Below are 27,222 nucleotides of genomic sequence, written 5' to 3' on the forward strand. Positions count from 1 at the left end.
GACCTTTTCTATTTTTAGCAAGTTGATAAAACATAATTTTTTTTTTATAATTAAAGAATTTAGGACATTAACAACTCATTTTCTTAAGAAAACAGGTAGAAGCATTGTCTTTACAATGTCTAGCAGTTTATTAAATAAAAAGACAACCTTATCACTTCATGCACTTCCGGCAAGTCCGCTGCTTGTTACTTGAAAAATGTACATCATCCTAACTTTCGGCAGTAAAATAAGTTTGTTACTTCATTCAAACGTGATAAAAGTTGCCTCCAGTAAATGATCATCCATTTATTGCATAAAAAAACTTAATGTTCCTCTCCAAATAGCTTGTCAAACATCGTTTATTTTTGTAAATTTTCTTGACTGTTTCTAACTTAGTTTGGGAACCAGACCAGCTATGATTGAAATCCGTATTTTTACAATAAAAACTACGGACGCATGGATGGAACAGCTGATAGAAAAACATTGATCCCAAAAGGATAAATTAGCCATTCCATATGCATTAAAAGACTTTTGCTTACATCTATTTGACTGATGTATATAATTTCATATGGATTGTTTCAAAATATTGATTAAGGTTGTTTAACTCTGAGACTATTCTACTTGTATATTATGGCCCAGCTTAACTTTGTATATCTTTTGATGAAAAACACTGAATTTCATACACAAAATAGTTTTTAATTAAATTGTAATTGAAATATTATAATTTCTTAACCTTCTTGGGATAAAAAAAAAAATCTTTTAGTTTCACACACGGTGACACAAGAACCTTAACTTAAACAACTTTGAATTTGAACTTTAATTGTATACTAAGATATGAATTAAACAATATAAAGAGAATATTATTTACATATGACCCTTTATAATATAGTAAAATCCAAACATTGTAGTGCAGCGCGCAAAGGAACACTTCTCTTTCAAATCTCTCCACTTCTCCCTATGATTCTAAATATCAACAGATTTTTAAGATTTTAGTGTATGGCAAGTTATACAGTGTGTACATTTGTACTTCCATCATGGAAAAATGAAAAAGAATTATTATTGATTCAAGTTTACTTGTAAACAATAGAAAATAGTTTTAGAGAATTTCCCCTGTTTTTCTGGGATTTTTTTAAATTGTATTTGCAAACATTTCTCTACAATTTTAAGCAATTGGTGGTCAACAAATTAATAATTAACAAGATTTAACAACAAACAAAATGAATATGGATAATAACATTTATAAAAGTTCTTTCCTAGCCATCGAAACAAGGCATGGATGGAAAGTTTCAATCTGACCCTTTTGATACTTTATCGCCAAGGGAGAAGAGAAGGGGAGTGGATCGTAACCCTTGGCTAGCGAAGATGTTTGAGACAAGAAAGATAAAAAATATAATATCTCAAGGTTCAAAGTTGAATTTTTAAATGATGTTGATAAAGATCTTCGAGCAATAATTTTCACTTAACTTTTCATATGATATTAAAAAAACAAACATTTTAAGGACAATTACTGCTAGGTATACATTGACCATGTTGACACTGTAAAACTTATGAACTGCAGTCTGCAGGGAAGGACTGTTCTACAGAGAGGCACAATTTTTGCAACATCACAGATATGAAACGTAAAGATGCTTTTGACAGGATAAAGCAAGTCTTGAAGAAAAAACTTGACAGCAAGAGGTAAAAAGTTAAAAAAAAAAACAACACATTTATAGTGTTGACAAAAAGACAGTATTCACTTCCCTCAGTTCCCAGAGAGAAAATATTTCTAGACAGTTATATAATCACATCTTTTTATATCATTCATGCAAAACCTAAACACGAATACATTAGGAACATGTTTATTAGTCATTCTAACTAAAAATATATTTGTTATTGAAATTATACTGAATTGAATAGGGAAGCACCTTACCATAACATTTCGTGTAAGGGTTTATTTTACCAGTTTGAGACAATAATGATAGATGTTTCATGTTTAAACTAAATATTTATTCACGTATGTTCATAATTTTTATATCTTAAATTTCTGAAAACAACAAAAACATATCGAAATAGGCTGATATCTTACCATTCATTTTCTTCTTTCCTTTCAGGAGACAGCCATCTTAAAATTTTAGTTAAGTTAATCTCGAAAATATATTATTGTTTTAATCTGAGTGAAAGTAAATTATTAATACTGGGTTATGAAATTAATAATAAAAATCAGTTTGTAATTAATTTTTCAATGAAACAGAAGAACTGAAAATAATTAATTTTTTATTCGAGACTAACAACAATAAAGGTGAAGGACACCTGCCGAAAATGGCAGGAACGAAAGAAGAACCTGTTTTCCTTAGAGAAAAATCGCCAGATGATGGCCCACAGTCACCCACAATGTTACCATGGGACAGATTTTCAAATTGGTTATATTGTGCTTGTGTTGTTACGTTTGACCTAGAACTAGGTCAGGCTATGGAGGTATGCATGTATGGGAAACCCAATGTCGTTGGACTTTTTTATAAACAAACAGCTGATGAAAAATATAAACATTTAATACCGATTTCAGTGAACTCGTTGCTCGATTATGAATGTATTATTCTCCTTTTCCAGTAACACCATTGTGAGAATAGAGAATTATTTATATGATAGGAGAAACATTTTGCTCACTGACACTATATTTGCACTATTAAAATAAACAAAGAAAAATTGTAAAATTGATAATATAGACAATAGACAATATTTTATTTGCACAAACACATTTACATTAAATGGTTATGACATACAAAATTAAGGCAATAAACTGACAATAGTTAAATTGATTATAATTATATTAGTGACAGTAGTATTCACAGCGAAGAAGAAAAAGACTATAAATATCTAGTCCAAATAATTATGACGTCTTGAAAGGCTATTATATTTTTTTTCTTTGGCGCCTTACATCGACGTCATAACGCCAAACTCATATGTTCAGTTGGACTTTGAGAGGGAATTTACTGATTTATTAAAACGTTTAGCTGATTTCTCCTCAAGATGCTTAATTTTCGTAGTATAAAATATATTTTTGAACCAAACTCGGTTCATTTTGACTGACCTGAATTTCTGGATAATGTAAAACAATCGTTCCAGAAATTCGGGTTTAACCGAGTTTGGTGTAAAAATTATATATATTCTCCTAAAAAGAAATCAGACAAACGTCTTAAAAAATGCAGTCGACATGTTCCCGCCTCGGATGGAATTGTTACTTATATTATTATTTCTGTAGGGATTAATTGGAAATATTTTGCACAAACAAACACATTAAAGGTAAGAATTTTTAGATATGCAATTTTTTTAACCTTCAATGAAAATTTGATGGCTAAATTGGGTCTCAAAGTTGAGAGCAAAATATGCTCTCAAAGTCCAACCGAAAATGGCATCTTCAGCATTATGACGTCGATGTAAGGCGTCAATGAAAAAAATATAATAGCCTTTCAAGACGTCATAATTATTTGGACTAATAAATATCAACAGTTAACACATTATTAATGTTCATGAACAATTAAAAAAAGAACACAAACAAAAATTAAGACGGTAGTAATGCACTTAACGGTTAGGCGTCAAACGGCCTTATTCAGGTATAGTTTTTGTCAAATTGGTCACAATTTACTATGATTCGTCAAAATATCCGTATTGTGATTTGTCAAAGGTCTCAAATAATTATTGTTACTGTTATTTTGGGAAAAAATATTGTGATTCATCAAAATCATTCGATTTTTTCATTGTCTTAAAGAAAGTGCATATTTTATTGTTATGCACCAAAAATTACTGTTAACATCGTTTGGCAAGAACTTTTACCGTTATTCGTCATGAAGGTACCCCCATTACCACCCTCATACAGTAAATAAACAGTATAACAAATATTTAACAGAACAAAAATATGGAATACAATTTAATCAGGACATCAGGATTGGGTGTTCTTAAGCTTAGGATGTCGGGACCAAGGATTCTTTATTTGGAATTTCAGGATGTCAAGATTTAAATTTCTTTAAATTAGGGACGTCAGGATTTCATAATTAAAGCCTGCGGGATCAGGACCCCTCCGACTCCCCCTCAGTAAATATTCACTATGATTAAATTATCATATTAGTTATTGAGTCTATTCGTTCCGGAAAACATCCCCCCCCCCCCCCCCTGAGTTTGTTTGCACAAAATGAATATTCAAATACAGTTAAGTATTAGAGGACGTTTCGGCCACACAGCCATATTGGCCTGATTTCAGTCACACTTTATTAAGGGGTTCTGCCATGCTTTTTTATTGTTATAAAAGAAGGTTGTTTTAATTTTTTTTAAGAATCTGAAAAAAAGTCACGAACTGATAGCAAATTTGTATCAGCTTCTACTAATGAAACTCATTTGGAGCTAATATGTTTATATACCTCATGTCAGTACACCATTTCTATATTGCCTGCCTGGTTGCTAATTTGTAATTCATGAAAAATCATATTTTTTATTTTAAAGCCATTGCTATGCCCATGAGAAAATTCATATTGTTGATGGTTATGTAAAGATGTAACTAGATAGCAACCTTTTGTAATTGGGCTACTCAATGTCTGTTGATTTCAGGTTAAAAAAAAATAATAATCATTTTACCTGTAGATGTAGAAGAATTATTTTTTTGTGGATCGAATCAGTCAACAAAATCTTCAAATTTGTTTCACATTCAATGTTGACATTCTTTTCCTTATAAATGACTGAATAATACATGCGCAACCAATCTCTAGCTTATGGGTTAAATTGAAAGTTATATGATGGGAAGATATATAGGAAGAAATTGACTTGGGATCTCAAGTAAATACCAGTACTAGGACAGCATAAACGTAATTGGATTAGTGGAACCAAGTTGGGAACCTGCTGCAAAGACAGGGACACAAACCAACAAGGTCCTCAGAAGAACATTGAATATAAGCTAAGAAGAATGATGCTATATTACATGTATGCTATGTTATACTTCATATTAATGTTGGGTTTTTTAATATTTTTTAAAAGATGTTTTCTTATTTCAGCTTATTTACCCTAGTCATGTGAAATTAACAGATGCTGAGGTAGGTCAACGACAAATTATCCCTTCAAATATATGAATTTTGAAAATGACATATATATTTCTTAATCTTAGACCATATGCAACAATTAGCATTTAGCAAAGAGACTTTATTCCTGACACAATGTAAACTTGATATGGTAAACAATTGATATTTCATTAAGCAATTGTAAAAGCTAAGATGTGATTGCCAATGAGACAACTCTCCACAAGAAGGACACAGAAATTAACAACTTTAGGTTACTGTATGGCCTTCAACAATGAGCAAACCCCATTAATTCAAAGACTATTTGGCTACTGGAATGATCACCAACATAGACAGAAGTGTAGTTTTTAACATTTGAACCTTCTCCTCTTTAATGTTATTCTTAATTGACTGAACTACCAAAGTGAAAACTTAGAAAAATAAATGCAACAAATTTACAGATCTGTCTTTTTCATGTAAGATTTTGTTCCAGCTAGACAAGTGTTCAGCAAATGCAGGTTTAATTGCCAAATATGTGCTATGGTGCTACAGGAATAGATTTTATAAAGTATTACAAATGATGTGTTATACAAAAATGTAGGCATATAGGGAAACCTTGGATTTTTTTTTAAATATTTAAGCAATGCACAAACATTCAAACAGCAAGTACACAAAATGTAAAGGAAAAGTTAAGGGTGACACAAGCTATAGAAACACACACAAACAGAATGACATTGAATATTAATGCTGAGACAGGACATCTTTACATTTAACAAATTTTTATAAACCTATAAAATAGTGAAAAGAATCAAACATGCATTTCATAAAAAGAATATAAATAATAAAAGATATTTTGCTATTGAGTTGCTAGCCAACATTAAAAGTGAGAGAAAAAGCTACAAAAAATGTGGTAGATTTTGAATGACCATACTTATTTTTTGATATCATTTAAAAATATCACATGTTATTTTTTCTCTCCAGAAAGCCAACATCTGTTACCTGTCTTTCCCTGATTCTAATTCAGGTATAGTTTATTATATTGTTAATGGAATATCTAAAACCTGAAGATAATCTTACATGAATTTTCAGCTTTCATTTTGTTAATGAAATAAAGATAGTAATACAATAGCGTATATAGTTCTTGACACAGAATTCTTATTGAAGCACTCAAAAGGTATTATATGTACATGTACCATCAAAATACAGACTATACAGAATAAAAAAATCTAACAAATGCTTGTCATAACTATTCCGATAATCTAACTGTAATATATAGTACACAGTAAAACATTTTTACCAATTATTATTACATGTAGGCAGATAATTTCAAAGGCTAAACAAAATAAATTTACTAAATTACATGATAATCTGACTCCACTATAAGATTGTACACAGATTTGACATCATATTATGTTCACACACAGATTTTGCTGTATTTATTTCAGGTTGTATGGGAGATACCCAGTTTAATTTTAGAATACGTCAGTCTCCTGGCAGGAAACCAGGCAACAAATCGTTTATTTCAACCAACAAAGAATTGCCAGTTTCTATACAGGTATATATTGAAAGTATTTACATGGATTAAATATTTATATATATAATTAAGAGAAAAGCTCATTCATTGAACAGGTAGATATAGATTTTTTTATATTGTTAAATTCTCCAAATAATAAGTGATGATAATACAATATGGCTTGAAAAAGTATCTTAGCAATTTGAAATAAACAAGAAACAATAGAAGACAAAGTGAATTCTTTTCTGATGATATTTTCAATAAGAAGAAAAATGAACTAACATAGGACAGTAGTGTTTCTGGTCTATTAAAAATATTCCACTTTATATGTTTTCATATTTCTAGAGGTAAAACTGAAATCATTTGTCAATTCTGTTATTCAATTAAATGATTTGGATTATATCCCTGAATTTACTTTGTAGGGTGACAATGCTCATTACTGTGGGTTTGTGTACTTCCGACAGACTAAAGACAAGACAATAAGAAGAGGATATTTTCAGAAGGTGATAATAAATTTTTCATCAGCAAAACTTATGAAGACAAATACACATCCCATGGTGCCTAATGCTTTGTCTTTCTGGAGACCCTTTTTTAGAATCCACAAATCACAGGAATGATTAAGATAAAGTGGTTATATCTAGCAGCAGAAATCATTGCTTGCTAGAGTTTTCTTGATTCAACTGATAGTAATATTTCCATATTGCATATTTTTTTTTACACATTTCATACTCAGGGCAGTTTTGTTTTCCATTCTCCAAAAGTGACAGAAAGGAGTAGGTCCGGTAAGGACCGATTGTGGCTTCAAATTTCAGTTTCATCTGACGAAAGATTTTGAACACTTTTTAAACACTTAAGTGTCTATTTCCTATGATTCAATTAATTTATGTGCAAGATTTTAACTTATTTAGTCATTAAAAACGACCCGATTCAAGCGCAAATATGAAAAATCTACAAAATACGTGAAAAAATTTAACTTTTCTGATGGTTTTTGTCAAAAACGAAAGTGGCAGCATTCGTGTTCATCCTCAATTTTTATATATGTTATATATTATCATCTAATACAACTTCCATTACAATATTTTGGATGAACACGAATGCGGCTACTTTCGTTTTTCTCAGAAACCGTATAAAATTAAACTAAAATGCTGGAATTGTGAAGATTTCAGTAATTTAGCATGAATTCATGGTGCTAGTAACCAATATATGTGCATTGTATTGTCAAATACAGCCCATATTTATATTGCAGAACCGTTCTACTAACCAATAGAGAAGTAAACGTATACATCTTAACCATTTTTTAAAACTGCTATATTTTGGGGCCAAAAAGGGGTCTTACCGGACCTACTCCTTTATACAGTTTTCTCTAATCTAATTCCTTCAGGTGTTAACGTTTATCCAATTATTTATTCAGTAAGTTTTACAGGAAGTGAATATTTAGATGGCAAATGAGTCAATATTCTATTTATTTTACAGTCAGTAGTACTGATATCCAGATTTCCATTTGTTGCCTTATTTTCTGAGCTCATATCAATATTAGCACCAGAATACTTTGACAATGGTGAACCAAGTTTAGAAGCAGGTAAATATTCAAGCTTATTACAATAATAAACATTTATTTGGCATCTGTTTTATCCTCTACACAATTCTGTACTTATAGAATCCTGTGTTACTTGTTTCTGTTCTAGTGTATTATATATCATTATATTTTTATGTTACGAGTTCTAGAGGAACGACCAATAATCTTTTGCCTTTTTATGTGGTCCATGCTTCATTTGTCTGATGTTAACTTGTGAAATTCCACAAAATCCCTTAAGATTGATTGTTGGACAGGAAAAATAGAGTGCATACGTCAACAAAAAATGTCTTTGAACTCAATGTTTGGAATGACATTTTACATGTTTAACTAAAATATTTAGTTTGTCGACGCCTGCGCTCCATGTTTCCTGGTCCTGAATTTGGTTAAAATCCGGCCAATCTGGTCAATTTTCGTCAAAATCTCTTATTTTATCCTATTTTGGATGAAGAAACCCGCTGTAGAATAAAACTTTAACACAGATAGTGATTTTTTTACTTTCTCACATGTCTTAAAGACAATTTAAAACATATTTTATCTTGTACCATTCAATTTTATAAACGGGGCCAAATATGGCCCTTACCAAACTTACTCCTTTGTCTAGAAATCATCAAGTTTCAAATAATGAATCCATAGAAAATTCTCAAAAAATAATGTTGTTGGTTCTGCTCAAAAATCTGGGATAAATTTGCTTTGGTCCAGAATGGAAAAGATTGCATATACATGTATCATAGGTGCCAGTTTATACATGACCACTGAATGAACTTCTTGTTTTGTTGTACATTTAGTAGCATTTTCATTAGTAGATTATCTAATTCTCAACCTGTTTAATTTCAGCTTGTCATGACATTGACCAATGGCCTGCTCCATGCTCTGGGGAAACTGTCAATCTACCTATATTTGGGACAGTCTTACAGGTAATATTGCACATCAAACATTGTAGATTAACCATTGCACCATAATGATTCTTTTGTCTTTACTTTATGATTAGGGCTAAAACTCATGCTATTGAGTAGAAAGCAATTTGTTCTTATTTTTATGGAAAAAAGAGTAGTGGCTAGTCCATCCCCTGCATGTTTTATCTCCTTTAGAGTGAGGTTAGTTTTCATTTATTTTAGATCTGGGTATTTCCGGTATTCATTTTTACAGATTTAGTAAAATTCTGTTCTTAAAAGAATTTTAAATTTTAAATAAAATTTGTCAAAAAAGGTCTTTTTTATTTGGTTTGAAGTTTCAAAATTTACATGCTTCATCAAGCACAAATTACTTTAAATAAATTATATTTTGATATGTATTGTAAGCTGGTTTTTATGTTCCTCCTTAAGGGCATTATGTGTTTAGGTCTCTGGGTCAGTTCGTTTGTCTGTTTGTCCATCCGTCTGTCCCACTTAAGGTTAAAGTTTTTGGTCATGGCTATTTTTGATGAAGTTGAAGTCCAATCAACTTGAAACTTAGTACACAAGTACCCTATAATATGATCTTTCTAATTCTAATGCCAAATAAGAGTTTTTACCCCAATTTCACGGCCACTAAAAATAAAAAATGTACTATGGACACATTGTTGTTTTACCAAAATTCTATCTAAACAATTTAAAGAAAAATGTCTATTTTAATAAGAGATATTTGTTGTATATTGTAACCCTGTATTTTATTTTGTTGTTGCATGTTGCATGTTGTGGTGATCCCAATGCTTTTATTGTAGGTACGAATACCTTCTAGATCTGATAAAGTTCTACTAGGTCAAGTTACAAATAAATCTCCTGTTGTGGTGAGTTTCTTGTAATGTTTAATGTTTATATAGACAAAAATATGATGCCGTAAGAAGTACTTTATTTCTATCATTTGTTAAATGATCTTACAAATACATGTATATATCAAACATGAGGGTTTTGTGTAGTATAAAGTGTATATTTATAGTATTCATGTTTGAATACAAATTGGGGGGAAAACCAGATACCTGGATAGTGTTTGGATATACGTTTTTTGACAGAAAGATAATCGGGTGAAACTGAATCCACTTGAAAGGAAAGGTGATTTAAAGAAACAATTAAAGTCACTTTATGTACGACTGGGATCGTATAATGGTATGATTTTGACTGTGTTTGCGTCATTGTCGTCCGAAGACACATAAGTTTAAGTTAATGGATCTCTATGAAATTTTACAAGGGGGTTCAATACCATGAAGGGAAGGTTGGGATTGATTTTAGGGATGATGGTTCTTACAGTTTAGGAATTAAGGAAACAAAAGGGGCCCAAAACAAGCATTTTTCTATTTGCTAACCATAATGTTTAATACCATAAGTAGAAGGTTTGGGTTATGGTGCCATCAGTTTGGGAATTAAGGGCCAAAAAGGGGCCAAAACCAATATTTTTTAGTTTCCTGACAATAACTTGTGTTTAAGAGTATGGATCTCCCTGAAACTGTACTACAAGGTACCATACTGCAATAGAAAGGCTGGGATTTAGTGTGGGGGTCATTGCTGAAAGGGGGATTCAAAAATTTTGGGGGTTCCAATTTTTGAAGGGGTTAAAAAAAAATCAAAATTTTTCAAATTTCATATTTTAAAAAATTTCAAGAAGAATCTTGAATTGCACAGTATTGCATAATACATTTGTAAGATCTGAATATTGATGTTGTGTCAAAAACCGATACTATGTCAAAAATTCAATCCAAATTCAGACAGTATCAAGCTTGAATATTGTGTCCAAATTTGCCCCAGCTGTTCAGGGTTCAACCTCTGCGGTCATATCAGGCTGCGGTCGTATCAGGCTGAGAGCTTAAAAAATAATTGGTTCATGGTAAAAAAAAATATACTATATAGTTTTAATTTCCAAATGAGGTCATAACAAAAGTTAGAATTACAATTTTATTTAAATGTTGGATTAAAAAGCTTAGTAAAAAGTATATATTTATAACTGGAAAAAAATTACATAAATATTGGTGTTAAAAAATTGAAAAAAGAGATTGATATGAATGACTGAATTTAAAATGAAAAAAAATCATTGTGATAGTTACTCAAACAATTCTTGTTTTTTTTTCAGCCAATGATACCTGCCCATGTGATTCTACCTTCTCTATGTGAAGTTGATATATTTAGGTAATATTCTCACGTTAACAATTGACCTCTTTTCAAAATTGCATTGTAGATACATGTATTGTCAACTGAACTATGAACGAAATCATTGTGGTTGGTTAACAATGTAGATACAATGATGTGATTTTATTTTCAATATAATGGACAAGTTATGTAATTGGCCACATTAATTTTTTGGTACCTATTTTCTTGGATTGAAGAAAACTTGCATTTCCAGGATATTTGAATTGTAGTTTTGTCAAAGTCTACATATACTACCATAGAAAATTTGTAATTATTGGACAATGGTTCTTCTATTACAATGAAATCCATGAAAAAAGGTATCCAACGAATAATAATGAATCCACAATATTAGGCTTTAAAAAATGCAAATAGTGAAACGCAATATTTATGATTGAAATGTTAATTTTAGTCAAATAAAATTTGAATAAGGCAAAAATATATCTGGTGCTTTCAAACCAACCTAAAACATTTAATTATTTTGCTGAAAAATTATTAGATATCATTTTTTGTCAAAAAGAGTTATTCTAAGGAACTTTTATTTGCTTACTTACTCTGTTCAATTATAATGAAATTACCATTATATTTTTATGACAAAAGGCCAGAAACATTATAAAATTCTTTTCAATATCAAATGATTGTTGCTTGTTTATTCGGGATGCTGTATATCAAAACAAAAACAAGTAATTTGAAATTATTTTTAATTGTTACTTAGTAAAGTTAGATTTATTTATATTTTCAGTGGCTTCCAGTCAATTCTACCTCATATACAAATGATGTGGGAATTAGTACTAACAGGGGAGGTAAAATTCTAATATGGCATGCTTCTTTCTTTTTGAGAATAAACCCATGCTCTAAATACAATAAAATTTGTTTGCACATGCATATACTACAGCAGAATAATGAATTTTATCAAATTGACATGCATTTATTATATTTCATTAATTTAAAACACTTCCAAACTCGTAAATGATGCAGATGTTGTAACTTATTCATTTATTATGACTGTAATGTGTTGCATTTGGAAATTGACATATTTGAGCTAGATACAACAATCATTCATGCTGGCTGTTCAAAACTCCACCCTCTGAAAAATCCCATTGCCAGTCGTTTGCTGGTTTACAATCAAAAAAGGGAGGTTCACGGAAGAGCCTACACAAACACACTACACTTATAACATTCAGATATACAAATTACCTTAATTGTCCTAATCAGAATCTAAATAATTGATGCAAGCTACTACTTTATTGTAGTTTTAACATGTTTAGGCATTATATTCGTGTAATTTAAGCCCTCACTTTCGCTCGGGCTAAAATAGTCATGAATATAATGCCTACCCATGTTTAAACAACAATAAAGTATAGCTTGCATCAATTATTTCTTAATTAAAATCTTATCAATATCCATTATAAGATTGTTTTTATAAAGTTCTCCTATAAATCTTCTTGGTCAATTTGAACATAACTAGAACTAAGTCATCAAAAAGAAGATGTGTTATGATTGGCAATGAGACAAATATCCACATGGGACTAAAGGATGAGGATGTCAGCAGCTACATGGCAATGTACAGCATTAGCTAAATCCAAACTGTATACCCTTTATATTTTTAACTGATAAATTCCATTTACTACTGCATTAATAACTAAGCAAAAACTCTGCCTTCACTATAAATATATCATTTTTGAGTTGATAATTTAGAATTAATATATACCTGTAAAACTTAAATTCACCTTTGATATTGATTTAGTTTAGGAAATTTGACTTGTTCTATTTTTTTATCTACTAGTATTCATATTTATAAATGATAAAAAATTATTATACCATTATGTAAATGAATAGATAATGACAGCTTTATATTTGTTTACAGCCTTTAGTAGCCATGGCTGCCTCACCATCAGTCACGTCTTCGACAGTTCAAGCACTTATAAGGTAAGGTCACAAAATGTAATAACTGTGACATATTCTTTCTAGTGTACTATTTCTGCATATTTTTTTTTTAAGGAAAAGGTTTGGTTAAAGAAACTTAAACAAAAAGAAAGATGCATTGCATATTTTAAGGGAAGGGTGTAATTCCAGCCTTATTTGGTTTTTTGGGATTGTGTAGTTCCAGTCTAATTTGAACTATTTTAATGTATGTTTTTACAAAGATTATAAAAGAAAATTATGTCACGGTAATCCCTTTCAATGAATATCTAAATGAAAAAAAAGCATACATAGACAATTTGTAACTTGAAAGTCCCATTTAATTTGACACAACTAGTTTTTACTGATGCTAAGCTATTCTAAAATAAAGAAATTTTTAGATATAAATGCAAGGAAAACATATTACAATGGGTATATTCTTCCCTTAATTGACTACTGCTGTATTATTTGGGGTGAATGTAAAAATGAAGGGAAAACAAGAATTTTAAAACTCCAAAAAAGGGCAGCAAGATTAATTCTAGATGCAGATCCTTTATTCCCCTCAGCCCCCTTATTTAAAAAACTTGGGTGGATGACAGATAGAATAAATTACCACAAATATTTACTTCTATATAAATGTATGCGTATGGAAGCACCAATGTACCAAGTTCAAAAGTTTAAACTGAAATCAGATAATAATCATTACTCCTTAAGAGGTGTCACTCAAGGTAATCTGATAGTTCCTAAGCCAAAAGCTAAACTATTTAAGAAATCCTTTGCTTATTCTGGATCAGTATTATGGAATGGACTACCACACAAAATACGTAAAGCTCAAAACACTTTTACTTTTAAGCAAAGTATCAAGAAGTACCTAACACAATCCTGATAAGAAATGTTTGCTACAATGCATTTGTAATGTATATTTTTTATTTTCATTTTATTTTTTTTTACTACATGTATACTTATTAAAGAGCATTATATCCTATGTTAATAACAATACATTGAACTACATGACTGTAAATTAACTATGTGTAAATATATCTGTTTTGATTAAAATTGAGAATGGAAATGGGGAATGTGTCAAAGAGACAACAACCCGACCAAAATAAAAAAACACAACAGCAGAAGGTCACCAACAGGTCTTCAATGTAGCGAGAAATTCCCGCACCCGAAGGCGTCCTTCAGCTGGCCCCTAAACAAATATATACTAGTTCAGTGATAATGAACGCCATACTAATTTCCAAATTGTACACAAGAAACTAAAATTTAAATAATACAAGACTAACAAAGGCCAGAGGCTCCTGACTTGGGACAGGCGCAAAAATGCGGCGGGGTTAAACATGTTTGTGAGATCTCAACCCTCCCCCTATACCTCTAACCAGTGTAGAAAAGTAAAAGCATAACAATACGCACATTAAAATTCAGTTCAAGAGAAGTCCGAGTCTGATGTCAGAAGATGTAACCAAAGAAAATAAACAAAATGACAATAATACATAAATAACAACAGACTACTAGCAGTTAACTGACATGCCAGCTCCAGACTTCAATTAAACTGACTGAAAGATTATGATTTCATCATATGAACATCAGGCACAATCCTTCCCGTAAGGGGTTTAGTATCATACCATCATAACATATATGAGAAGAACATAACCCGTGTCATGCCAACAACTGTTTTTAGAATAAATGTGTTTAGTTCCGACGCAAAGACCTTATCAGTGACTCAATATTAACTCCAAAATATGCAATCTTTAATGACTTGTATTGTAATTTGTATGTGAGGGCCTCAGGGAAGATTAGTTTATTGTAACTAACTGAGTTTACCCTCTTTAAATAAAGAATTTATTATTATTATTAAGTTACCCAACACATTCATTCTGTAAATGTTTTGTCTATTTTAGTCTCATTAGTCCTCTGAAATACTGTTCTGACTACAGACCATACTTCACAATTCATGACAGCGAATTTAAAGAGTATACAACGAAAACACAAGCACCGTAAGTTTGAAAGTTTTAAAAGTTATTTATTTTGAAATGATTTTTATGCCCCACCAACGATAGTAGAGTGGCATTATGTTTTCTGGTCTGTGCGTCCGTCTGTCCGTTCGTTCGTCCGTCTGTCCCGCTTCAGGTTAAAGTTTTTGGTCAAGGTAGTTTTTGATGAAGCTGAAGTCCAATCAACTTGAAACTTAGTACATATGTTCCTTATGATATGATCTTTCTTATTTTCAAGACAAATTAAACTTTTGACCCAAATTTCAAGGTCCACTGAACATAGAAAATGAAAGTGCAAGTTTCAGGTTAAAGTTTTTGGTCAAGGTAGTTTTTGATGAAGTTGAAGTCCAATCAACTTAAAACTTAGTAAAAATGTTCCCTCTGATATGATCTTTCTTATTTTAATGCCTAATTATATTTTTTAGCCGTTTTCATGGTCCATTGAACATGGAAAATGATAGTGCGAGTGGGGCATCCATGTACTTTGGACACATTCCTGTTTTATAACAACATCACTGAGATAAATCAAATAGAATTAAATTTTTGAGTAATGTGGATTCATTTATTTTTGTGGGTACCAATTTTCGTGGATTAAGAAAACTTTCATGTTCGTGGATAATTAATTTCGTGGTCTTTTTACGAAATCTTACAAGCCTAAAGAAAGCTTGTTGTTCGTTGAACATTTAATTTCATGGCTCATTTGTACCCACGAAATCCATGAAAATGGGTATAAATAATAATGAATCCACAGTATTTGTTAAAGACTCAAAAATTCTTTCATGCTGGCATGTCAAGTAATCTAAAGTCATTCATTGTCTATTTTATAAAAACTACACTTGAATTGATATTGTCAAATTCTGTTTCAATTGCCATTAGAGTTTCTTTCTTTGAAATTATTTGATTATACTATGACATGTTTGTATAAAACTTATTGTGGCATGTTTTATTCATTTTGTTTCAGACCATCAGTCATATTAGGAGTCACAAATCCATTTTTTGCCAAAACCTTACAGCACTGGCCACATATCATCAGAATTGGTGAAATGATGACTCAAAGTAAGGATTCAAATTCTGTTTTTGTGTGGGATAGAAAATGTATGTGATTTGTTTGTAGAAGGAAGGACATGTGTAAAAGCGAGGGATATATTTTTTCTCTTATATGTACAGTTAATGTGAAAGTTTTATATCTGAAAAATAGTAAATCATGAATAGGACAGAAGTTCAGCAATTAACACAGTCAAACCAAAAAGTCTTAACAAGTTGTTAAAAAATACAGTAGATACCTCAAAATTTTGTCTACGAGACCATATAGTGTTGTCTCTTTGACACATTCCCCATTTCCATTCTCAATTTTATTTCAAGTTGAGAATGAAAAAAATATTAAGAAACAACTAACAGTCGACAAGGAGGTTTTATTGAGTTAGAATTTTGTATTTGTTTAGTTATTCAAGTGTGAATTTTGAATTTGTGGAGATATTCAACCAAAGATGTCAAATTTATTTTTGCCTTATATTGCAGCACCAAAAGGATTCAATAAGTTGAAAAAAGCAAGTAGTCTGAAGACATTAGATTCTAAACCAGGTAAATAATGAATTTAATTTTGAGAACCTATGTAAATTTTGAACCATTGTCTCAGAATTTCAAATATTGAAGTATCAAACATATTTTATAATGAGAACATATAACAGGATTGTCCTACTAGTTTTGATGTCCTGAGGGCAAAAAAATGAAATAGCCTTTCAAGACATCATAATTATTTGGAATAATAGCATGAATAAGGTCCAGATCCCCACTTGGGTCAAACAAAAGACTTTAAAATTAACATTCACAGCCTACTCTCTAAAACACTTTTCTGCTAAGAATTATAATAGTGAATCCATGCAGGATTGACTATCTCACTGAAGAAAGTGAGCTCATGGGTTGAAGATATTGCTAAGACTTTTACTTTTAAATGGGGACGAATTTGACCCCAATAACAGTAGAAAAAACCTTTAAAAAAAAAATTGGAAAATTTTCATTGTACTAATGAACTCAAAATCATTCAGTTTTTTTGGATGTCATGTTTTGAATTTGCGCATTTGTGCAGAAATCTGCAATGCACTTCCTCTTTCCGGTCTCGTTTGTTTGAAACTTTGATTAAAATATATATTTATCAGTCTAGTATAAAATAGGAAGGAAAGCAATACCAATTTCACTTTTAATAATCCCTTGATATGAAAAAATGTTACCTGATCATAGCGTTTCTTTGTTTGCATTGCATATGACGTCACAACTAAAATCCCTAACAACAGAACCAAAATCGGAAATGTTACAGTATTTCTGTTTCTTTTTTTAACAAATATTTAAGTTACAAAAAAATAATTCATATAGACTTCGTCACCATTTACAGGTAATGCCTGCCTTATATTACTAAGCAATGTTTAATCACTTAGCTTTCCAGTAAGTAAATATTTTTATTTTTATTTCAGGTGTTTATACAAGGTATAAACCATTTTTGAATAAAGACAAAGCAATATTAAAAAGATTGATTAAGGTAAGAACATGTATATAGTTTTTCTTAACTTAAATTATCTTGAAAAAGAAAATACATCTAAATATTTAGATATATCCAATTCCTACCAAGACATGATGTTACATATAAAAAAGAAGATGTGGTATGATTGCCAACGAGACAACTATCCACAAAAGACCGAAATGACACAGACATGAACAACTATAGGTAACCGTACGGCCTTCAACAATGAGCAAAGCCCATACCGCATAGTCAGCTATAAAAGGCCCCACTAAGACAATGTAAAACAATTCAAACAAGAAAACTAACGACCTTATTTATGTAAAAAAATGAACGAAAAACAAATATGTAACACATAAACAAACGACAACCACTGAATTACAGGCTCCTGACTTGGGACAGGCACATACATAAATGATGTGGCGGGGTTACAGTCAACTTGGAAATGCACCAACATAGTAAAATACCAAATAGTTATACAAAACATTAGTTTGATTTATGTTATTCCTTAAAGAGCATTTGTAAAAAAAACATGGTAAGGAGATATTGGTTTTTCCTGATTACTTTATGGTGTAAAATTATTTATTTAATTATACCATGACTGACAAACTATGATAATCCAGGCTTGAATCTTTTTAATGTGATAATTGTGTATTGAAAATGAAACACTTTATGGTACACAGGAGGAAAAATTTGGTTGCATATATAGGGAATTACTAAAGCATGAATGGAGCGGGGCCCCCTTAGGTCAGCCAGCGGGCCCCCCTTATGAAAAGTTCTGAATCCGCCACTGTGGTATGTCCTTGCTAGAGCATGGTCATATCTTGTGATGCATTCTGGTACTAGGCATATTGTGTAATATCAGAAATCTTGCCCCTGAACACCAGTTAAAAATGCATGGTAATATTTATGTTCTTGATAAAAGGATAGTAGGATTTGTGTCTGTAAATGGATATGAAAATATGAAAAGTTAAATCTAAAAAAACATTTTATATATACTCAATAAATTATTTGACTGAAAATGTTGGATAGAATGCTAGATTTTACTTTAATATTTTTCAGGGTATACAGACAAAGAGACCTGTTGAAGCACAGAATGCTATATTACGCAGATATTTCTTAGAAATTACACAAAGTTTTATTATACCATTGGTGAGTTGTTATCACATTTTTTTACTGGGCTAAGTTTAATGGCAGTAAACTACCCTGTAACACAAATGAGAGTCTGCAAAACTTTTACAAAATATTTGATTCATTTGCTTATCTTATTTAGAGATGATAGAAGTAACATATTTTTAGGTTTACTCTATTAGAGTTTATGGTTAATGAGTTTCCATCTATTTTTAAGATACATTGTAATTTTTACTTTCAGGAACGGTACATGGCAAGTTTGATGCCTTTGCAGAGAAATATATCTCCACATAAAGTAAGAAATTCTTTCAGATTTTAAGCAATTACCCTTTTTTTACCATATTATTTTTCACAATTATTCTCAATTAACACAATATATTAGAGAAAGATTATGATTTAGTTTTTATGTCATCAGAAGTATTTTGTTTTGTTTGGTTTACAATGATATATAACCCACAGTAATGCCACACTTTTGTATTATTATGAACATTATAATATGAAAAATCGTAAGTTTTCAGTTTAGCTTTGTACTGAATCTTTCTGATTGAAACTGATAATTATTTATACACTAATCAAAGCCCCATTTATTTGAAAGCAAATTGACATTTAGAAATCTTCTGATTACAAAATGTATAAGAGAACTAGTAATTGTCATTATTTTTACAGAGTCCTCCAGTTTTAAGACCATTTGATATAGAAGAATTCTTAAAAACAGTAGAGCACTCTGGTCCCCAACTGACATCAGGAATCAAGGGAGATTGGCAGGGGCTGTATCAAAGATTCTTTAGAAGTAGTAATTTTGAAGGATGGTACAAGTTCAGACAACATGAAGTCAACCAAAAATTACAAGTGCTGCATTTAGAGGCTATTTGTGAAGCTGTAAGTAAAAGAAATACTAGGGATTATTTAGAGGCTATTTTGTGAAGCTTTTAGTAAAAGCATTAGAAGTGCTGCATTTAGAGGCTATTTGTGAAGCTGTAGTAAAAAACTTCATGTATTATTTAGTGGCTATTTGTGAAGCTGTATGTAGAAAAATACAAGTGCATCATTTAGAGGTTATTTGGGAAGATGTCAGTTTTTGTATTTACTAATTTGGGTTAAATAAGGAACTCTTTGTAGTCTCATCAGCATATTGACATTTATTAACTTCAATAAATAATGCTTATATAGGCAGGCCATAATATTGCTGCAAATATTTCAAGGAGTTAGTTATCTGGAATAGCTATATACCCATAATGGGACTGACAGGAATAAAACAATATGCCCCTAATTTTCAGTTGTTAGCGTATAAAAATTGACAAATGGCCATTATTTATGATAAAAGTTTTTTATTTTAGAATTTGTTGGATTGGATACAAGACAAACAGGAAGTAGAGATTGTAGATCTGATCCTGAGGATTCGGGAAAAATTGGTAAATATTCTTCAGTTTGAAAATAACCTATCACTTTATTTCTTTTATGTCTTGATAAGATATACATGATTTTTTAGCTCACCTGGCCTAAAAGGCCAAGTGAGCTTTTCTCATCACTTGGCGTCCGTTGTCGTCGTCCATCGTCGTTAACTTTTACTCAAATCTTCTCCTCTGAAACTTGGCCACAATCATCATTGATGTATCTAGTTTAAAAAATGTGTCCGTTGAACCGGCCATCCAACCAAGATGGCCACCATGGCTTAAAATAGAACATAGGGGTAAAATGCAGTTTTTGGCTTATAAGAACCAAAGCATTTAGAGCAAATCCGACATGAGGTAAAATTGTTTATCAGGTCAAGATCTATCTGCCCTGAAATATTCAGATTAATCGGACAACCCGTTGTAATGTTGCTGCCCCTAAATTGGTAATTTTAAGGAAATTTTACTGTTTTTGGTTATTATCTTGAATATTATTATAGATAGAGATAAACTGTAAACAGCAATAATGTTTGACAAAGTAAGATTTACAAATAAGTCAATATGACAGAAATGGTCAGTTGACCCCTTTAGGAGTTATTGCTCTTTATAGTCAATTTTATCCATTTTTCGTAAATCTCAGTAATCTTTTACAAAAATCTTTTCCTCTGAAACTACCGGGCCAAATTAATCCAAACTTGGCCACAATCATCTTTGGGGTACCTAGTTTAAAAAATGTGTCCAGTGACCCAACCATCCAACCAAGATGGCCGCCATGTCTAAAAATAGAGCATAGGGGTAAAATGCAGTTTTTGGCTTATAACTCAAAAACCAAAGCATTTAAAGCAAATCTGACAATGGGTAAAATTGTTTATCAGGTCAAGATCTATCTGCCCTGAAATTTTCAGATGAATCGGACAATCTGTTGTTGGGTTGCTGCCCCAAAATTGGTAATTTTAAGGAAATTTTGCTGTCTTTAGTTATTATTTTGAATATTATTATAGATAAAGATAAACTGTAGACAGCAATAATGTACAGCAAAGTAAGATTTACAAATAAGTCAACCTGACCGAAATGGTTAATTGACCCCCTAAGGAGTTATTGCCCCTTATAGTCAATTTTTAACAATTTTCATAAAATTTGTAAATTTTTACTAACATTTTCCACTGAAAATACTGGGCCAAGATAGAGATAATTGTAAGCAGCAAGAGTGTTCAGTAAAGTAAGATGTAAAAACACATCACCATCACCAAAACAAAATTTTGTCATGAATCCATCTGCTTCCTCTGTTTAATATTCACATAGACCAAGGTGAGCAACGCAGGCTCTTTAGTTTTTATCAAAAGCTTAGTTAAGATAAGTCAGCAACTGGTAAACTAAATTGGTATTGCTTTGAACTTATTGATCTTTGAATAGATAATAATTGAACAATATGACAGTACAAAGAATTAGCATAATAAAGACTATTTTTCTTTTTCAGACATTTGCTACAAACAACAACTTAGTAGTCAATACTGAGAATATAAACAAACTTCAGAAACATTTACAAGGCATTATATCATCGCTGCCTGAAGATCTCCAATCTGTGCTGAAAAGCTGATACATGTTAATGTTGTGTCACATGTCATGTCACATGATATAGTTTGTCTTACTGTGAATACAAGCAGTAATTTCCAGCTAGATGGAACTTCAGGACAAAGAGAGTTGCAAAGTTCCATATCATCTCTGCAAAGTTGATTAAATTTAATTAAAATTGTTTGATAAAATAGGCCAACAAAATTTGAAATCTTTTTGCTAGTAATTAGCCCAAAATATGCCTTTTTAATGGAGCACATCTTGATTGCATGTGAAAATAAAATATGATACAGTGAGAATAGAAGAAGGACCACAAGTTAAGGCGAAAGAGTAAAATGGTTATTAAATGTACTGTAATTGTAAATACAAGATTGCAATAGTTCAGGATCATGTATTGGTAGTCTACATTAGATACATTTTATTTCTTGGTGAGCTTTTTTTATTGGCCTTGATTTTTTATGCTAATTTTATTTGGAAAACTGATTCATTAGTTTTAAGGCTTGAAAAAGCTATGATCATGTAGAAAATAAAAATTACACATTCCAATTATCTGTTAGTGTTAAGAAATTTGGGAATGCCTGTTTTGTTTGCTATCTGTGATTTATAAAGATTGATCTGTCTTTACAATTCTATTGCATTTTATAATGCTGGTGCAGCATGTGTTAACAAGTCATGCATCATATGTGTGCAGATGGTGGATTTTTAAATTGTAAAATTGTAAATCAAAATTGTCATCATATATAACAAACTATCACAGAAACCTTAGAACTAAGATAGTAAAGAAATAATTATTTTATTTCATTCAGTCCCCATGCAATTATTAAAGTTCAGTGAATTTCAGTAGCCTGCTGTAGTATGAATAAAATTAACCTCGAGATGATTCCACTTTTATTGATGTGATAACATTTGAAGCACCACAATTAAAGGGGAACTTGAACCAACTCATTCTAAACTGCCAAATCTATGTTTGCATATCAATGAAGATAGGTGTTAATATCATCAAGTTTTTTATAAGGACTTGTTTGTCTTGAAACTTTTGATTTTGCCATTTGTTAAGGGACTTTCCGTTTTAAATTTTCATTGGAGTTTAGTATTTTTGGAATTTTACTTTTTGGAACTTTACTTTGGTATTACATTTATAATGTAGACTAATGTTCAATATTTTTCTGCTATTGTGGTCAGTGTCACTGTGTGATTATCTGGATGTGCCTTCATATTACAACATGGCCATAAAGATAATACAACATTTTATCACAGAGGTTTTGAAATTGAGATTAATATTAACCAATACCCTTAATTCAAACTGTGTTTTGAGATAGTGCCCTTAAAACAAAAGAGGAATCTTCCTAAAAGTTATACTACAGAAGACTTTGGCTTTCAACTGTGAAACAAGAGTGTGTAAACTGAATGAAATGACTAATTAGATTATTACCAGCTGGTAAATCAGGGTTGTTAAATATATGTTATTTTATGTTATTTTTCCCACCTGATCATGTATTTGTTTTCATATTTTAATCTGATTTTATAGATACATTTGTATTTAATACTGTACAAATATATTTCAAGTCATGCTCTGAGAGGTCGTTTTGTATAATCCAAAATTATCAACTTTGAAAGAAGCATGTGGTTAGAAGAAATTATAAAATTGAAAAAAAGAAGAATATATCTCGTGTTCTCTTTTTCAACAAACAACAAAATTTTGCAAAAGTTGATATTTTAAACCTCTATCTATTTATTATATAAAGGATAAAACAACATTTTAGTCATAAAGATGGTTAATTTCTATTGGTTGTTGATATTTTATTATGGACCAGTATTACTTTTAAAAATACTTGCCAACCTTTGTTAATGAATGGTTGTATAATTGGGTAATTTATTGTTAAATATTTAATTGTTGATGTGCTTAATGGTACAAGTTGCATTGTGTACATAAGAACTTTAATGGAATGGTATATTTTTATTTAAGCAAATGATATTTTCTTTACAAAACAGAAAAATTATGTTCATTATTATAACATGTATTTCATGTGTTCTCAATATATCAAAAAGTTTTCCATGACTGTATATAATAAGACTAGTCAAGTTATAGTTTTGTGACATAATTTACATAATAGTTAATGTCATGTTTTGTAGTCTTGTTACTGTGCATATTTTAAAGGCTTTACAGAGGCAGATTTTGAGGGTTTTCAGGTGGTCCAGACCCCTCACGCCAACCCCTTTTTGTGGGAAAAATTTGGGTGATTATATAGAGAATCACTGAAGCATGGCTGGAGCGGGCCCCTTCTTAGGCAGTCAGTGGGCCTCCCTTATGAAAATTTCTGGATCCTTCCCTGCTTTTTCCTTTCACAATACCAATTGCTAAAATGTTAATCAAATTGAAATTTGACTCAATTTCTACAAAGATAGAAGTTGTTGATATTTTAACTCATTGCTTGGGCCAGTTTTAAAAAGGTTTTGTAGAGTTATTGAATTTTTTTTTTTTAATTCACACCAACTAAATAATCTTGTGACCAATCTGCCCTTTTGGTTTTTTTTAGAAGTTTAAAGCATCAAAAGTTCTGATGAATATATATATACAGTGTAAATTGTGTAATCAGACCCACTGGGGGACCAGAACAAAATGTCAGATTAAGCAGGGTATCAGAATACCCATGATTTTTCTACAAGGATAGGCTTATTTTGGGACCATGAAAATGTGTCAGTTAAAGCCGGATGTTGGAATACTCAAGTGTTGGATTAGGCAGGTTACACTCTACCAATTATGAATCAAACTAAGCTCTAGTCATTCCAATAGTGTTAAATGTTAAAAATATTTGTAAAATTTGTGTCAATATTTGTGCACATCATAATAGATAATGCTAGGATTTTTGTCTTTTGTCTTGAAAGAGAGATACAAAACTAGTTTTTCTATTTCAATTTGAAAGATTTGTACTGTAACACTATTGTACATGTAGAATATTTTTCCTTGGTTGAAATTTGCTTTAATCAAATATCCGTTGGAAAATATCCATTAATAAACCTTAAAAAAATAAATGAAAACATTGAATAGACATGAATAATTGTAGCATATTTTATAGATATATTTGAATGAAAGTAATAAATAGAAAAATGTTTTGTATTGAACTCTTAGTTTACAGCCCGTCTAGTGTCATGATTCTTCACTATTAATATACTTCCTTGAAAACATTCCCTTTTCGAACAAATTAAGGGAGGTAATCCAGTAAATTTGATCTTCAAATATACATCTTATTTCAATGTTTCTGTGCCATTTGGCAGGAGAAACCATAACTTCACTCTCAAAATTAGTTTCAGATATCAATTTTTCATTCCTTATGAATAATTTTCTTATTAAACTCCTTCACAGACTAAAACACACAAAAACAAAATATAATAAAAGACTATATCTGGAGGTGGTTCTTTTTAAGAAGAAACTAATTTCCTGCCTTGAAGGAATGGTAGGACAATTTTCAATAATTAACAGACAATTCAGTTGGACTCTAAATTGATGACATTACAATATTGTTTGCTGATTTCATTTTGTTTACCAATTTGAGTCATTTGAACTCCATACAAAGTTCAATATTTAAAAAAAATTCAATGACTACTAGTACTTCTACTTGAAAAAAATTCACTGTAATTAAGTCAGAAATGTCAAATTGGTCACAGACTGAACAACTCAAAACATTGATTGTCATGAAAAACTGTTGTAATTGTGATCCCCCCTAAAATAATCTGGGTTCATGAAATAAATAAGAGTACTATTTGATGTCTTATTGATTGAGATATTTATGTTTTCATGTCAATTTACATCGTGTATTGTTATGTCTTTTATCAAATAAAACAAAAGAAATAAGACTTGAGTCAGTATTATAATGTGAACATTTGTTCCCTTCCAGTACATTGATTGGAGCACTATCTGATGATCTTAGCCTGACAGTTGGTGTTTCATGATTCTGATTTTTTCCTCCTGTCGAATACCTTTGCCATTGAATGTGTTCCATGTACACTTTTAAAAGTTCTATGCTACCTCATAGTAAAGTGCATGTTATCAAAAAATAATAATTTAATTCCAGAGAAACATTAAGCCATAGCAATATCAAAGCAACCCCTTCTCCTTTTCATTTTCATCAGTTGTATACACCCAATATCATATATTGTAGAAAGTCCTATAGCACCAACAAATAATCTACTGATAGAAAATATACCAGGTATTTATTGTATAGGCATATAGGGACTATTTGAGCGTATAAATATATGAACCAGTTATGATTTCTCTGCGAAATATATGTAGGTAAGGATTTCACAATTATTCAATATATTATTGGAGTGGGGTTTTTCGTTGAGCCTGTGACTTGTTGCAGAAAGCTCAACATAACAGTGGTGGCGGCTACGATGGTGTTAGCTAACTTCTTAAAAGCACTATATTTTAGAAGGTGGAAAACTATGATGCTTCATACTTTGTATATAGATGCCTCATGTTACGAAGTTTCCGTCAGTCACATGTCAAATGTCCTGGACCTCATTTTCATGGTTCAGTGACTACTTGAAAAATAAGAAGATTTTTTGTGATTTTAAATTCTCCCTTATTAAAAGTAATAGGTTCACTGTATTTGGTATGTGCATACCTTGCAAGGTCCTCATGCCCGTCAGACAGTTTTCACTTGACCCCCACCTCATTTCATGGATTAGTGAACAAGGTTAAGTTTTTGTGGTCAAGTCCATAACTCAGATACTAGAAGCTATAGGTCTAGTATATTCAGTGTATAGAAGGACTAAGATTTACATGTCCAACTGGCAGGTGTCATCTGACCTTGACCTCATTTTCATGGTTCAGTGGTTATAATTATGTTTTTGTGTTTTTGACTTTTTTTCTTATACTGTGTGCAATAGGTTTACTTTATTTGGTGTATGAAACAATTGTAAGGTGTACATGTCTAGCTGGCAGGTAACATCTGACCTTGACCTCATTTTCATGGTTCACTGAAGTTTTTGAGTTTTGGTCTTTATCTTATACTATATGCAGTAAATCAACTATATTTGGTGCATGGAAATATTTTATGATGTTTTATGATCTATATGACAGTCGCTCAGGTTTTATTTGACCTTGACCTCATTTCCACAGTTCATTGCTCAGTGTTAAGTTTTTAGCTAACCTGGCATAGCCATGTGAGCTTATGCCATCACTTGGCGTCCATCGTCGTCGTCCGTCGTCTGTCGTCATAAACTATTTCAAGAATCTTCTCCTCTGAAACAACTAGGCCAAATACTTCCAAACTTTAACTGAAAGTTCCTTAGGGTATCTAGTTTATAAATTGTATCCAAAGTTTTGATCTATCAAACAAACATGGTCGCCATTGCTAAAAATAGAACATAGGTGTCAAATGCAGTTTTTGGCTTATATCTCAAAAACGAAAGCATTTAGAGCAAATCTGACATGGGGTAAAAATGATCATTAGGTCAAGATCTATCAGCCCTGAAATTTTCAGATGAATCAAACAACCCATTGTTGGGTTGCTGCCACTTAATTGGTAATATTAAGGAA

General features: G+C 31.0%; 2 protein-coding genes across 16 annotated transcripts in view; one reads left to right on the forward strand and one right to left on the reverse strand.

Moving 5' to 3' along the window:
* The window catches only part of LOC134688978 (sarcolemmal membrane-associated protein-like), a 60,631-nt gene extending 58,477 nt beyond the window's left edge, over positions 1–2,154 (reverse strand). For all 14 annotated transcript variants that reach the window (XM_063549482.1, XM_063549479.1, XM_063549480.1 and 11 more), the window contains exon 1: positions 2,045–2,154. The gene's annotated coding sequence lies outside the window, so the exon portion shown is untranslated. The remainder of the gene's footprint in view (positions 1–2,044) is intronic.
* Positions 2,155–2,252: 98 nt separating this feature from the next.
* Positions 2,253–25,533, forward strand: LOC134689125 (protein DENND6A-like). 2 transcript variants are annotated; one of them, XM_063549492.1, is made up of 20 exons: positions 2,253–2,433; positions 4,998–5,036; positions 5,979–6,021; positions 6,443–6,552; positions 6,933–7,013; positions 7,984–8,089; positions 8,921–9,000; positions 9,786–9,851; positions 11,126–11,181; positions 11,921–11,981; positions 13,046–13,107; positions 14,982–15,077; positions 16,036–16,130; positions 16,593–16,655; positions 17,543–17,607; positions 18,649–18,738; positions 18,959–19,012; positions 19,384–19,596; positions 20,055–20,129; positions 21,586–25,533. In XM_063549492.1, the coding sequence occupies exons 1-20, from the start codon at positions 2,278–2,280 to the stop codon at positions 21,703–21,705; spliced, it is 1,731 nt and encodes a 576-aa protein (XP_063405562.1). In that variant the 5' UTR covers positions 2,253–2,277; the 3' UTR covers positions 21,706–25,533. The 2 variants fall into 2 exon arrangements, with proteins under 2 accessions (XP_063405562.1, XP_063405563.1); XM_063549493.1 differs by lacking the exon at positions 9,786–9,851.
* Positions 25,534–27,222: the final 1,689 nt, after the last annotated feature.

Source organism: Mytilus trossulus, chromosome 1 (assembly GCF_036588685.1).
Source record: "Mytilus trossulus isolate FHL-02 chromosome 1, PNRI_Mtr1.1.1.hap1, whole genome shotgun sequence".
In the NCBI taxonomy this organism is placed as follows: Eukaryota; Metazoa; Mollusca; class Bivalvia; order Mytilida; family Mytilidae; genus Mytilus; species Mytilus trossulus.

Bases quoted from the DNA above. Each gene is read 5' to 3' on its own strand.
- LOC134689125 (XM_063549492.1), top strand. From the start codon at position 2,278: ATGGCAGGAACGAAAGAAGAACCTGTTTTCCTTAGAGAAAAATCGCCA. The intron at 2,434-4,997 runs GTATGCATGTAT...TTCTTATTTCAG, and splicing joins AACTAGGTCAGGCTATGGAG to CTTATTTACCCTAGTCATGT. The intron at 13,108-14,981 runs GTAAGGTCACAA...TGTCTATTTTAG, and splicing joins ACAGTTCAAGCACTTATAAG to TCTCATTAGTCCTCTGAAAT.